This window comes from Propithecus coquereli, unplaced genomic scaffold (genome assembly GCF_000956105.1).
Source record: "Propithecus coquereli isolate 6110/MARCELLA unplaced genomic scaffold, Pcoq_1.0 Scaffold218, whole genome shotgun sequence".
Lineage (NCBI taxonomy): Eukaryota > Metazoa > Chordata > Mammalia > Primates > Indriidae > Propithecus > Propithecus coquereli.
Genome location: NW_012146967.1, coordinates 2,770,020 through 2,782,858, shown reverse-complemented (window position 1 = coordinate 2,782,858; position 12,839 = coordinate 2,770,020). Strand labels below are relative to the sequence as shown.

The 12,839-nt window shown below is 40.8% G+C and overlaps 1 protein-coding gene across 1 annotated transcript in view; it reads left to right on the top strand.

Annotated features, from left to right (window-relative positions):
• The window catches only part of BPIFC (BPI fold containing family C), a 34,085-nt gene extending 22,477 nt beyond the window's left edge, over positions 1-11,608 (top strand). The window contains exons 12-15 of the mRNA XM_012644712.1: positions 6,855-6,897; positions 9,452-9,515; positions 10,283-10,359; positions 11,169-11,608. Of these exons, the coding sequence (XP_012500166.1) occupies positions 6,855-6,897; positions 9,452-9,515; positions 10,283-10,359; positions 11,169-11,291 (307 nt within the window). The 3' untranslated portion in view covers positions 11,292-11,608. The remainder of the gene's footprint in view (positions 1-6,854; positions 6,898-9,451; positions 9,516-10,282; positions 10,360-11,168) is intronic.
• Positions 11,609-12,839: the final 1,231 nt, after the last annotated feature.

Sequence of the window (12,839 nt, the reverse complement as noted above, 5' to 3'; positions counted from 1 at the left end):
TGGTGGGGTCTCAGGCAAGTTTCTCACCTCTCTAGGTCTCCACTTCCTCCTCTATAAAATGATGATTGAATAAAACCTACTGCAAGAGGTTGTGGTGAGGAGTATGTGAATTATTATATGTAAAGTGTATGATAAGTGCTCAAGAAATGTTGGCTATGACTATTATTTGAAATCTGGGGCTAGCTTTAGCCTGGGAGGTGCTCAATTATACAAGGCAATTTCAAGAATCTTCCTATTCAGAATATACCTCACTCCACTGTCTCTTGCCCAGTGACGGTTAAGAGAGAATGAGCTTTTTGTTTTACAGTTTGTGACTACTCTTCATTATTGAGCCTTTATTGTCTCTTAGGGCCTGTGCCAATCGTAGCACCTGTATTGTTTCATTTAAACCTTACAACTCTACCTACAGGGCCTGACATACTGTTCAATAAATGTCGGTAAATTAAATGAACAATCAGGTAGGTATTATTATCCCTGTTTTACGATTTATAGAGTTTAAATAACTTACTCAAGGTTACAGAGCTATTGAATGGCTGAGCAGAACTTGAACTTGGGTGCGTCTGTTTTCAAAGCTATGGGTCTTACTACATTATGCTGCCTTTGATGTGGTGGAGAGCTAAGACTTAGGGAGTAAACACTCTTGCCTGGAAGAGGGAAGCCATGAGCTTGGAGCCACGCTAAATTGAAACAGGTAGTGTGCCCTTTTTCAATATTAAGTATTGATAGGAGAAAGAGAAGACATTGGAACTGGGTGTCCTAAAATGAGAAAAGCACACCAATTCTTTTCATTTCATCAAGGAACTGAATGGAAGAAAGGGTAAAGAAAGCAAAAGCTAGAAGTATTAATAATAAACTTGACCTCTTTGGGTATGTTTAGTTAAGAGCACAATCTCTGGAGTCAGGCACATCTGGATTTGAATTCTACCTCAGTAGAATTGCTAGCTGTGTGACCTTCAACAAGTTACTTAACCTTTTTAAGTATTAGTTTCCTCATATGTAAAACAGAGCACCTCTGACCATAGGGTTATTGTATGAGTAGATGAGATAATGCATGTAAATCACTTCGCACAACACCCAGCACATAATCATTGCTCAAGAAATATTTGTTACTATTAGTAGTAGTTCATTCTCTTTCCCCATTCTAGAATCAAAGTTTGACCAAATAAGAGGGAGAAATTGATCCCAAGAGACTTGACATGTCAGGATGGTTTTAAAAGCTGTGGAGTTGGCCACAAAGTCATAAACTAGCTTCTTATAGCTCTATCTACAATTGAGATTTTTGTGCCAAACACGGTTCTATTTAGAGGCAACTTCAGTACAGGTTAGACCAGATAGTAGACATTCTTCAGATCAGTTCAGAGGCCAAGTTAAATGACACTTTTCCTTTTTTGGTCTTTATCCAAATGACTTATTAATAATTCTAACCCTCTTTGCCTAATCATATGCAAAGCTCAAGGCAATCAAATGTACCTTACTGTTGAATCATTTAGAACTTTGGCACATTTTTTTGGCATTGCTTTGATTGAGGCGTTAGATGCTTCCAAACTGCACCCCATCCCACTACCATCAACACATACACACACACATATGCACATACAGACACACACCCTACAACCCCTCCCAAGCAACATAGTCAGAGAATGCAAATATAGCTGACTACAAGCAGATGGAATCACTACCTAACTCCACTCCTTGCAGCTTGGGAAGATAAACATTTCCCAGTGTGAGCCGTCTGGAAAGAAACCCAGAAAAGAAAACAGGTCTGGGCAGAGTGGATTCACAGTTTCTATTGGAATGGTGCTTTGGACAAGTTAGTGGAGCTCGCTCTTGTCACGTGGGCTGATCCATGACACCACCCTTCCTCTGAGCTGATGTTGAAGCCGGGGCAGAGGAATGCCACAGTGAGGTGGCTTTGTGGGAGCAGGAAACCCCAAACAGAACCTTCTCCCAGAATTTCTAGGCTGCAGGAGACAATGAGGTTAAAACATTGGAAAACTCTTACTCAACAAGAGGGTCCTTAAATAGTGGAATAGGTTCAACACATTCCTTCACTCAAAACTTCTCATTGTTGGATTAAATGCACAGCCTGGGATTTTCGAGCTCTTCCTTTACTGGTCCTACAGCTCAAGCCAGCCAACCTCATCTCCCTCAGCTCCCTAAAATGGTCATTCTGCTTTGGACTGGCTCACCCCCAAAGAGACCTCAGTTCCAACAAACACTCCATCCCCCACCATGTCCTTTATCTGCTCATCTATTCATGAATCCAGTCAAGTATATTTATGGAACACCTATAATATGCTCTTCACTCTTCTTAACACAGAGAGTAGAGAAAAAGATAATGGCCACAGACTGGTGAGAGAAACACTACATTAACAGGCGATTACAATACTGGGTGCTAAGGGGCATGGTAGAGATGTGTACAGACTGCTTCTGCCTGAGGGCAACTTATTCCCCCCCACATACATTCCCCATATCTCACACACACACACACAGGGGAGCGAGTGCGCACACACAAACCGTAGCCCACACTGGTTTCTTTATCTCTTCACACCTTTTCAGAATTCCTACAGGGAGTCTGTATGGTTCCTAAACCCACAAAGCAGCACCTAAATACACATTGCTTTGTACTGTTCTCTAATTGTTTCCTACATACTGCTTCTCTCCATCCCTCCTAATTATAGATTGTAAATTAAATTCTTCACATTGCCTGGCACATTACTGAGCATAGAATGAACACCTGGGAAACCTCTTAGCCTGCCAATCTTTTCTCCATACTGTAGCCAGAGTGATCTTACAAAACACAGACATTATCTCCTTTAAACCTTCAATGGTTCCCTTGCTTTGAGGATAAAGATAAAATTCTAACAAGGCTGGAAACACCGAGACTGGTCAACCCCGTCTGCCTCTCCGATGTAGTCTTGCTACGCTCTCCCCAGCTCTCCGTTCTCTCCACGGGGTCTTTGCGACCCCTGCCTGGATCCCTTCCCTCTTCCTTCCCCATTTTGCCTTTTGACTCCTACTCATCCTTCCTATTTCAGCCCAAGGATCTCTCCCTTGGAAACCTTCCCACAGCTACCAAGCGAGGTCAAGTTCCTTTGTCACTTGAAGCAATGAACTTCTTTCTTTCCTTCAGAGCACTTATCTCAATTTGTACTTAAGCCTTAATTAGTGGGGTTATTTGATTAAGGATAGCCTCCCCACTAAGCTGTAAGCTACGTCAGAACAGTGGCTGTGTCTGATTTTGCTCACAATGACGTCTTCAGCACCTGCCCCAGTAGTGACATATATTAAGTGTTCAATGAATATCTGCTGGATGAATCAACCAATGAATAAAATATAACTAGGCACCTGAATGTGCCAAGCTCTGTACTCATCTTGGGAATACAAAGAAAATTAAGACTGGATCTCTACCCTCAAGGAGTTCAGAATCAAGGGGCAAAGAGATCTTAAAACTTAACCTTGACATTTGACCTTCATTATATCATATTTGTTATATTTGTTATGTTGACCCCGATTATGAAGGGCCTTTGCCGTGCTTAAGAGTTTGCACTTTAGCTCTAGTTTTCAATCAAGGCGGTAAACCTTCAAAACTTTTTTTAAAGTTTTATTTTGTTTTTAACTGACATAAAATAATTGTGCATATTTATGGGCTGTGGTATAAAATAGGCTCTGCTTTTATATGTCTGCAAAGTAAGGCTGTTTGTGCTCCCTTCCTCCCTGACGACTCCGTGGTTTGCCATAAGAACCAGTTCCCAGTAGCAGAGCTTTAAATAACCAGTTAGGGACCTGGTGGAGGCTGAAAGGGCGAAGGACGGAAGTCGGACGCCACCTAGTGCCTGAGTTGAGCTTATCTGTTTTTCAGAGCCAGGGGCGAAGAGTCTGGTTTTTGCGCCACCTGTTCCTCTGCAGTTATTGACAAGTGTCCATAAGTAAAACTAACCTGGGAAGTGTACCTCGAGAACTAGAAAAGAGTCAGAATTAAGATGTCCATAGGAGGAAAGGATAGTCTGGCTCGCGGGAAACCCCAGACGTGCTTACCCATATCAGGCAGTCTAGAGGTGGCCAGGCACGACTTGGGCTTGTGATGAAAGAAAAGAAAGGAAACTCACAGGTGTGTCCCACCATTACTTGGGCTGAATTTCTACACTGGAATAGCTTTGCCCATCATAAGAGGCGGTGTGGCCAGGGGGAGGCATCTCCCTCTCATTTCCTCTGCATCGCCTTCAAAGCTGCCCTACGGATTCTGGTCCTCGCTTTTTATGGCAATCTGTTTGTGCCTCCGTGCCACTCTGTGATGTCATCGCTGATCCTTGCCAAACATAACTGTCCTTCTGGTTTTGATTCTTAGTTGTCACTCTGAAGCAATCTCAAAACCTAATTCATACTAACGTGATATCAGCTAATAACATTCAAACTTACCTCTTCTGTGAATATCTGCTCTTTAAACATAGTAATGAAAGATTCTTAGAAGAGGTAACACCTGAGTTAAATATTAAGCAACAAAAAGGAGTTAATTTTTTTTTTTCCTTTTTTGAGACAGAGTCTCACTCTGTCATCCAGGATAGAGTGCCATGGCATCAGCCTAGCTCACAGCAACCTCAAACTCCTGGGCTAAAGTAATCCTTCTGCCTCAGCCTCCCGAGTAGCTGGGACTACAGGCATGCGCCACTATGCCTGGTTAATTTTTTCTATGTATTTTTAGTAGAGACGAGGTCTCGCTTTTGCTGAAGCTGGTATCAAACTCCTGAGCTCAAGCGATCCTCTTGCCTCAGCGTCCCAGAGTGCTAGGATTACAGGTGTGAGCCACCGTGCCCGGCCCTAAAAGGAGTTAACAAATCAAAAAGATAAAGGGAAAGGGCAAGTCCATAAAGAGGGAACAGAGTGAGCAAAGGCGTCGAGGCCAGAAGTATCATGGATTGTGCAAGGAAATGCCTCACCATTGTTTTAAGATCTCCTTTGAACTTAGCCACTCTAATGTTTGGACTCTAGCCCAAAATACATTGCATATATTCAAATGCAGTCCACGTTAAATATATCTAACTGTGAATGGGACTGAGTTGTAGTGGCTTGTGGCCATGGGGTTATTTTTTGTAGACATTTACTGATTTTAGTTTTCCAGGATTTTTTTGGTATGTGTGTTGAAGCCAATGCATTTTTTTAACCTTAGGTCTATAGCGCCTGATGAATAAAACAGCATAGCACCAAGCAGTTCAGAGTTACTGAGGATAAAATTCAAGGTAGAGAACAAAGAGGTGAGGGCAGAGAGGCAACTGGGGGCCAGGGTATGGGAAATCCCATGTGCCATTCAAGTGACTTGGACTTTATCACAAGCCATTAAAGACTTTTGGTCAGGGAAGTACCTTCATCGGACATGCCTGTACTACAGCTCACTCTAGGAGTGGTGTGGAAGGTGGGTTGGAGAAGATCAAGACTGGAGACAGGGAGAGTCATTAGAAGGCTGGTGCAGAAGTGAGGCATGGAAAGCTCAGAGGGAAAGCTAGATGAGGCAGCATCCTTTAAGGGAAGGGAGCTCTAAAATGGGCATCAAGAGATCTGAGTCCCCGTCCCAAATCTGCCATTAATATTTCCCCTCCCTAGATCTCAGTTTCCACATTGCAAATTGAAGGAGTCCCCCCTATCAATTACTATTTCTTCATGTTACTAATGCTATTGCATAGAAGATCAAGTGTCTATATTGGGGGGACCCTATGGAGCACCTTTGGCAAAATTGGGCAAGAGACAATGTTGACCTTTAGCTTTCTCACGAAAATCCCCAGAAGCATCAGGACATGCTGTCACCCACCCTTACCAAGTCGGGGGTGGGAGGATCCCCTGCTGTTTGGACCTGCAGCAAGCACTCTGTTGGTATTTGACAAAGAGCATCAAGAACTTTATGTGCTTGCCTACCTGTTAGCATTTCTCCTCATTATAAAAATGGCTCTCGTTTATAGAGTGATAGGCTATGCTACGCACATAAGAATTATATGTGCACGACCTCATTCAATTTTTACTACAGCCCTATAAGGCAGGTATTATTCTCTTTTAATTTTATTTTTAATCAACATATAATAACTGTACATATTCAGGGGTACATAGTGATGCTTCAAAGAATATAATGTATAGTGATCAGATTAGAGCAATTTAGTATATCCATTACCTCAAACATTTATCACTTCTTTGTGTTGGGAACATTCAATATTCTCCCTCTAGCTATTTGAAACTACATAATGCATTATTGTTAAATATAGTCATCCCACATATGCTTACTCATATTTTATGGCTGAGAAAATTAAGATCCAGAGAAATGAGGTAAATCTACAGAGTTAGTAAGAGGCAGAAATGGGGTTCAAACTCAGGCATTCTGCAAACAATTATACTGTATTTCCTTTCACATCAGCTAGGTATCTTAGCTAATGTTTCCCTTGTGTGCTATGACTAAACAACTAAAAAACTGGTATGGCCTTCTAGGGGTGCAACCTAGACTGAGCATAGGATTTAGAGTCAAGTAGACTGGCATTATAAGGGGTCAGGGAAGTTATAGGATTAAATTCAGAGCCAGAAGATCTGAGAACTGTTTCTTAGGATTGTTTTGCATTCCAAGTTTTCAACACTAAGTCCCATATAGCAAATGCACTTAGGGAACCCATCTTGGTTACAAACTCAGGACTTCTGCTATTCCTGCTCTGCTTCTTAAACAGCAAAATATAGGGGTAGAAGATGTAATGTTTTGTTTTTTTATAAATAGTGACTTTTTGGACAATAACAAAAAAAAACCGATTTCCTTTTTGTTTCTTTCTACTAAAGTTGTTGTTTTTAAATCTACCCTTCTTTAACGTTTTCCTCTTTTCTTTTAGATTCCGCCTCTCTCTGCCAGAGCCCAATCACAGCAATATTGAGGTAGGAATCAGCTCTCAGGTTCCCTAGCAATGGAAGAATGAGAATTCTCCTACTGTATATGGTAGCATGTTGATTGTTTTTTTTGCCTCTGAGTTTTTGATTTCTCCACAACTGCAGGTTTTAACTTTGAACTTCCTTATTACACGTGGATTGAACCCATCAACTATTAAACAAGAGAGGAACTCTCCAATTTACTTTTGTTTATGCAGAAAAATTCTTTTAAAACACTCAAAAGACTGTTAAGACATTGTATAATGCTAGAAAAATAGGCATTCTTGGGAGATTTCATTTTCTCAATAAAATAATCCTCTAGAGTTAAATGTATAGTTCAGTATCCCAAAGGAAGGGGCCGTGTGTAAATTATTAGGCCGTGATTAAGTTTTCTCTTTGAATGCTTTCTACTCATCTCCTAAAATTAGGTCAAGGCTGGCTGTGTTGATAGCTTTGTTGAGGGGTGGAGGTCTAATCCAGTGAATTCCTGATTGGAAGAGAACACACCAACATGCAACTTGGAAACCCCCTTTCCCCGGGCTTCAGGAAGATCAGCCAAATCACTACTTCATCCTTTCATGGATGACACTATCATAGAGAAGCTAAGTGTGTGGGTATTAGTGTCAGAATGCCTGGGCAGAAGAGTGCCTAGTTCATGGGCAGCCCTACATAAATGTTAATTATTACTATTAACAGTATTCATTCATTTACAAATACTTATTGAGCCTGGCACTGCTCTAGACAAAACAGATAAAGTCCCTACCCTCAAGGTACTTACATTCTAGAGCATTGATTCTGCACTAGGGTCAATTTTGCCACCCAGGGACATTTGGCAATGTCTGAAGACATTTTCCGTTGGGAGGAGAGATGCTATAAGCACGTAATGGGTAGAGGTGTGTGTGACAGGCTGAGGGTAGCAAACAACAAACAAATATATATTGTATGTAGTGAAAAATACTACAGAGAAAAATAAATCAGAATAAGCAGTGAGAGTTGGTATGGGATTACAACCTTGGGGTTGGTGAGAGGATTCAATGAGATTATGTATGAAATGCACAGTGACTTAGCACAGTGACTACATGGTAGGTATTAAATAAATGATGGCTATTGTTTTTATATTTATAATAATTATTTCCATCATTGCCACATCTGTGTCAAGGGGCATAGCATAATAGTTTCATACATAAACTATTAATAATCAACAGCATAATAGTTTCATACATAGACTCTGAGGCCAAACCGTGAGAGTGAACTCCCACTTACTGGCTGTATGGCCTTGGACAGGTCACTTAATTTCTCACAAGCAAGTGCCAGGGACATGGTAAATACTGAAATTATTATCATGTTCAACAGAAACAGCTATAACGTACTGACAGATCTGGAGAAAATAGCCAAGAAGTCAGAGCATTTGACCAGGAGGCCAAATACATGTATATATGCATGTTTGTTTATTTAATTTTAGAGAAGCACCCTGATTTTCAGGTTGGGGAGAGTAGAAGCAGAAGCAGTAGTGTCAATAAGCTGGAAAATAAGCCATATCTTTCATAATTGAGGCTTAAAATATTAGTATTGTCTCATGCACTGTGGGTTAGCAACCCATGACATAGCCATTTGGTAGATGACAGGCTATTGTCAATAAGAATGCATAGCTGACTTCCTCACACATAGTATTTCCTGAGCCCAGAGAAGAAGCAAAATGAGTCCAAGTCTTCCAGAAAGACCCAGGTAAATTGCTTAGTTTACACAGCAGAATGTGCTAACCATGGCATTTCTGAAAAAATGACAATGGCATATACCAGGAATTTTACGTAATATTAATTGGTTTAATCCTGACAACAACCCTATGAAATTAGTACTATTATCTTCATTTTACAGTTGAGAAAATTGAGACACAGAAAGGTTAAAGTAACTTCCCCAACATCACATAGTCAGTAAATGGCAAAACAAGAGGTAAACCCGGCAAGTCTGACTTCAGAGCCACCCTTGCTAAGCTGCAAAAAGGTTCTTATTATTGTTAAGCATATAACATGCTCAAAAAGTATTCATTTAATGAATTGATGTTCATCACGGTTCATTTGTTTTTAATACCTGAATCTTCCCAGAAACCAATACTTTGCTTAGGTTATAGAACTATCACAGTTTATTAAAGATAAATTGGGTGTTCTGGTGATGCCATTAGTATCAGAGCATAATGTGATGCAAGGGAACTCCTGCAGCTGAGGTTCCCAATAAATAAAGGAAGACTGCTAATTGGGAAATGTATCAGTTGTTCTCAATTGTTTCAGTAGGTATCTGAGCTGCCACATTTGCTGCCACCATGTGGTCCCCCTGCATTTGCCATCACCAAGATCCAATGCAAAGGGGAGCAGAAATCCATCCTCAAGGGGGAACAATTAGGAAACCCTGTGATATGGTTTCCTACAAAGCTAGTATATCCCTAGGGAAGATTCTAGGTATCGCTTGCTATCCTGGTAAGTTCTGGGAAAGTACACGTCCAAACCAAGCGTGGTACTTTCAGAGTGCCCTGATTTGGCAACTGATTTCATTTCCTCTTTTATTTTAGGTCTTGAGATTCGAAAATATTCTGTCCTCCATTCTTCACTTTGGAGTCCTCCCGCTGGCCAACGGTAAGGAAGCCTTGGGAAACGCTGTGACTCTGATTTGGCTAAACGTTGGGGATTGTTTGGGACTTTCCCCCCTCAAGCCTGTACTTCTAGAGTGTTATTATGAATCCAGGCCAGAGCCAGAATTTACAAAATTTGTACCGTCAATGATGTGGTTGCAAAATTAGTTATTCTAGGCCCAAGCCTTGTTAGCAACTCTATTTGCAAACTCAGCAAGAATGGCTAACTCTGGTTGAGTTAAGGAGATTGAAAGCACTCTTTTTTTAGGCAATAAAGAGTCTCCTTCAAGTCAACTAGAAAGGAAATTATTTTCCATAGACAGTATCTTTGTTGTTCTTGTGCAAAAACCATTAACTGGATAGACACAGTTTTAATGAATGACAGTCCTGGGCCTTCTCCTTGCATTGCGATTGTTCACAAACTGCAGCATCTGGAGATTGGCTCAGTTAAAATACTTTTAATATTAGACACTGAAATGTTCTCAGGACCTACTAATTAGTTATTTTCAAAATAAATTGAGCAAGTTGAAAATGGGCAGCATTTTTCTGCTTTCCAAATGCACTTAATAGCAGGTGCATTTTTATTAAACATGTATTAATTAGCAATTCTTCCAGGAAATGCTAGGGACATATCAGAAAGAATGGAAATATGGAGCCAGGAAGAATAAAAAGATAAATTATTAAAAAGCTGCTTGTTAGTCTCTTACTAAAAAGTTTGCTAAAACCTCTGTGCTTGTGCCCAATTATTTTACCTCTTGTTCTCTATTTCAGCAAAATTGCAGCAAGGATTTCCTCTGCCCAACCCACACAAAATCTCATTTGTTAATTCAGATATTGAAGTTCTTGAGGTAAGAATACAAATCGCCTCTTAACTGACCCTGTTTTTTATAGTAGAATAAGCCTCGCCCTGCTTTATTTTTTATTTTGTCTGCTTTATTTTTTCCCAGACGAAGGAATTTTATGAACAAAATGCTTAGCTCTTAAATCACAAATAACAGTGAAAAACTTCAGTTTAAAAATCAGACCAAGACCAATTTCACTTAGCAGCCCACAGTACATTTATTTATTCACCCCACAGTACAAGAAGATGCTCTTTAGCATGGCTTATTTTACTTACTCAACAAGACAACCTGTAAGGCTGGGATTATTAGTCCTGATTTATAGGTGAGGAAAGTAGAGCTCAGAGAGGAGAAGTGGCTCAGGTGGCTGGAAAAGGGTGTGGCTGGGACAAGACCGGCCCTTCTGATTCTCCCAGTCAGTATACTTCCCCCTAAACCAAAGACCCTCTTGTGGGTTCAGGGATCTGTTGACAGCTGTTTCCTGGTTAATCATTATAAACTAACTTCAGAGCACCTTTTTTTTTCTTTTTGGCATTTTTTTTTTTTAAATGAGGAGGTGGAAATAAATTTCTGAAGGAATTCTCCAATCCTGTACACTACCCTGCACTCCCTCCTACCCCTTCTAAAGCTGCTTAAGACACATCAGGTGACAGTACTCCAAAATGGCCTGTTCCTTTGTCTGACGCACTCACAAAGTGGGCAGGGGTAGGGGAAGGTCTGATGCAGCAGAACCTGCAAAAGGAACCATCTGTCACCCCTCAGGCAGACCCAGATGTGCCCAAAGTTTGACGTTATCTTCATTGTTGCATCCTTTCCAGGGTTTCCTTTTGATTTCCACCGACCTGAAGTATGAAACATCCTCAAAGCGGCAGCCAAGCTTCCATGGTTGGGAAGGTCTGAACCTGATAAGCAGACAGTGGAGGGGGGAGCCAGCCCCTTGATTTCCATTTGCACTGTACCTGGGGAATACATGGCCCTTAATCCCACAGCTACTGTGAACCCAGAGAGGGAAGACAGCGCACACTGGAGTTTTAAAGCCCTTGTGAATTGCTTAGGCAGAAAGTTTTCCTTCTCAAGCTTTCAGGGACCTGGAACATGGCAGGCTGTGTTAAAGGGCTGAATAGATGTGTTTGAATGTGAGTGTATGCATGCCGTGTGTGTCCGTGTTTATGTTTGTTCGTTTGGGACAAAAAAGATTCTGGGACAAGAGCTAGGCATGTACTTCTGACCAGGTGGGTAAGAAACTCTTAAGTCCATATTTATATTGATTGTATTTGTATTTTTATTGGTGCAGATCCCTCCAGCTCTCTAGGGCTTTTCCCTTACCTGTATATTAGATGTTATTTTTGTTTGTTTGTTTCCCACCCCTGCCCCAGAGCCTTCAGATAAAATGGATGTTATGTTTTATATTCACTGTTACTGTCCCTGTGTTTAATTAAAATTGTGTTCTATCAATGTCAATATTGTTTCTTTATTTGAGAAATTTCCTGCTCTGAACTTTTTTAATAAAATAAGACACAGAAAATGGAAAAGAATTTAGATTTCTTTAACATTGACAAAACTGAGGTTGTGCTGATGTCAAGGCTTGATATTTAAAAGGGAATTCTTGGCCTCTGAAATTTTTTCCAGTAAGAAATAGGGTGACTACAGGCAACTCTGGAATTTGTATCATTTTTTTAAGTTTTAGGATGTTTGCCCCCCAACAGATTCAATGAAAAGGCAGGGTGAGTACCAAACCTACACGATTCATAGTTTATAATGATATGAATCTTGTCAAAGCACCTAATCAATGGGTGAAATTGGGGCAGAGGAGGAAAGGGGACCTCGTGTAGATAATGTAATAAATTAATAGCTACCACCAACTGCGATGTGTAGGGCTTACAACGGTAGGAAAACGGGAGAGCCGTTCACAGAGTGCTTGCCGTGTGCCCAGCCCCATGCTAGTTACTCCATTCATTCAGTCTTCACAATCACTGTATCAGGAATTAGGATCCCATTTTGTAGCTGAGGAAACAGGTTTAGCAGGATTAAGCCCACAAAGACAGTAAATGGCACAGATAGAAATTGAATCTAAGTCTTCCCTATTCCAAAGTTGCTGATCCCTTAAAGCTCACTTACCACTGTGAACAATAGGCATTGTTTGTAAAAGCGTGATCACAGAGAACTTAGTCATCAAGGAAGGCTAGGCTGGGAAGCCCTGGCAATCCGCAAGGACTGCGATTTACTCATCTTTGCAGCAGGCGTCCGGCCGTAACAAATGCTCCCACACGTGTTTGTTGGAATAAATGATAAACTGTCATGTTTCAGTCTTTGGGATGCTCTTTTCTGATAGCAAAGTTATTTGATGTATATCCACAGGTTCATTCTGAAACATCATAAATTTTCGGGTGTGGTGTTTATTCAAACATGCTTATCTTCCTCAGCTGCAGACATACATTTTTCTCCTTACGGCCGGCGGGTGTAAATTCCAAGCCGATGCATTCACTAGA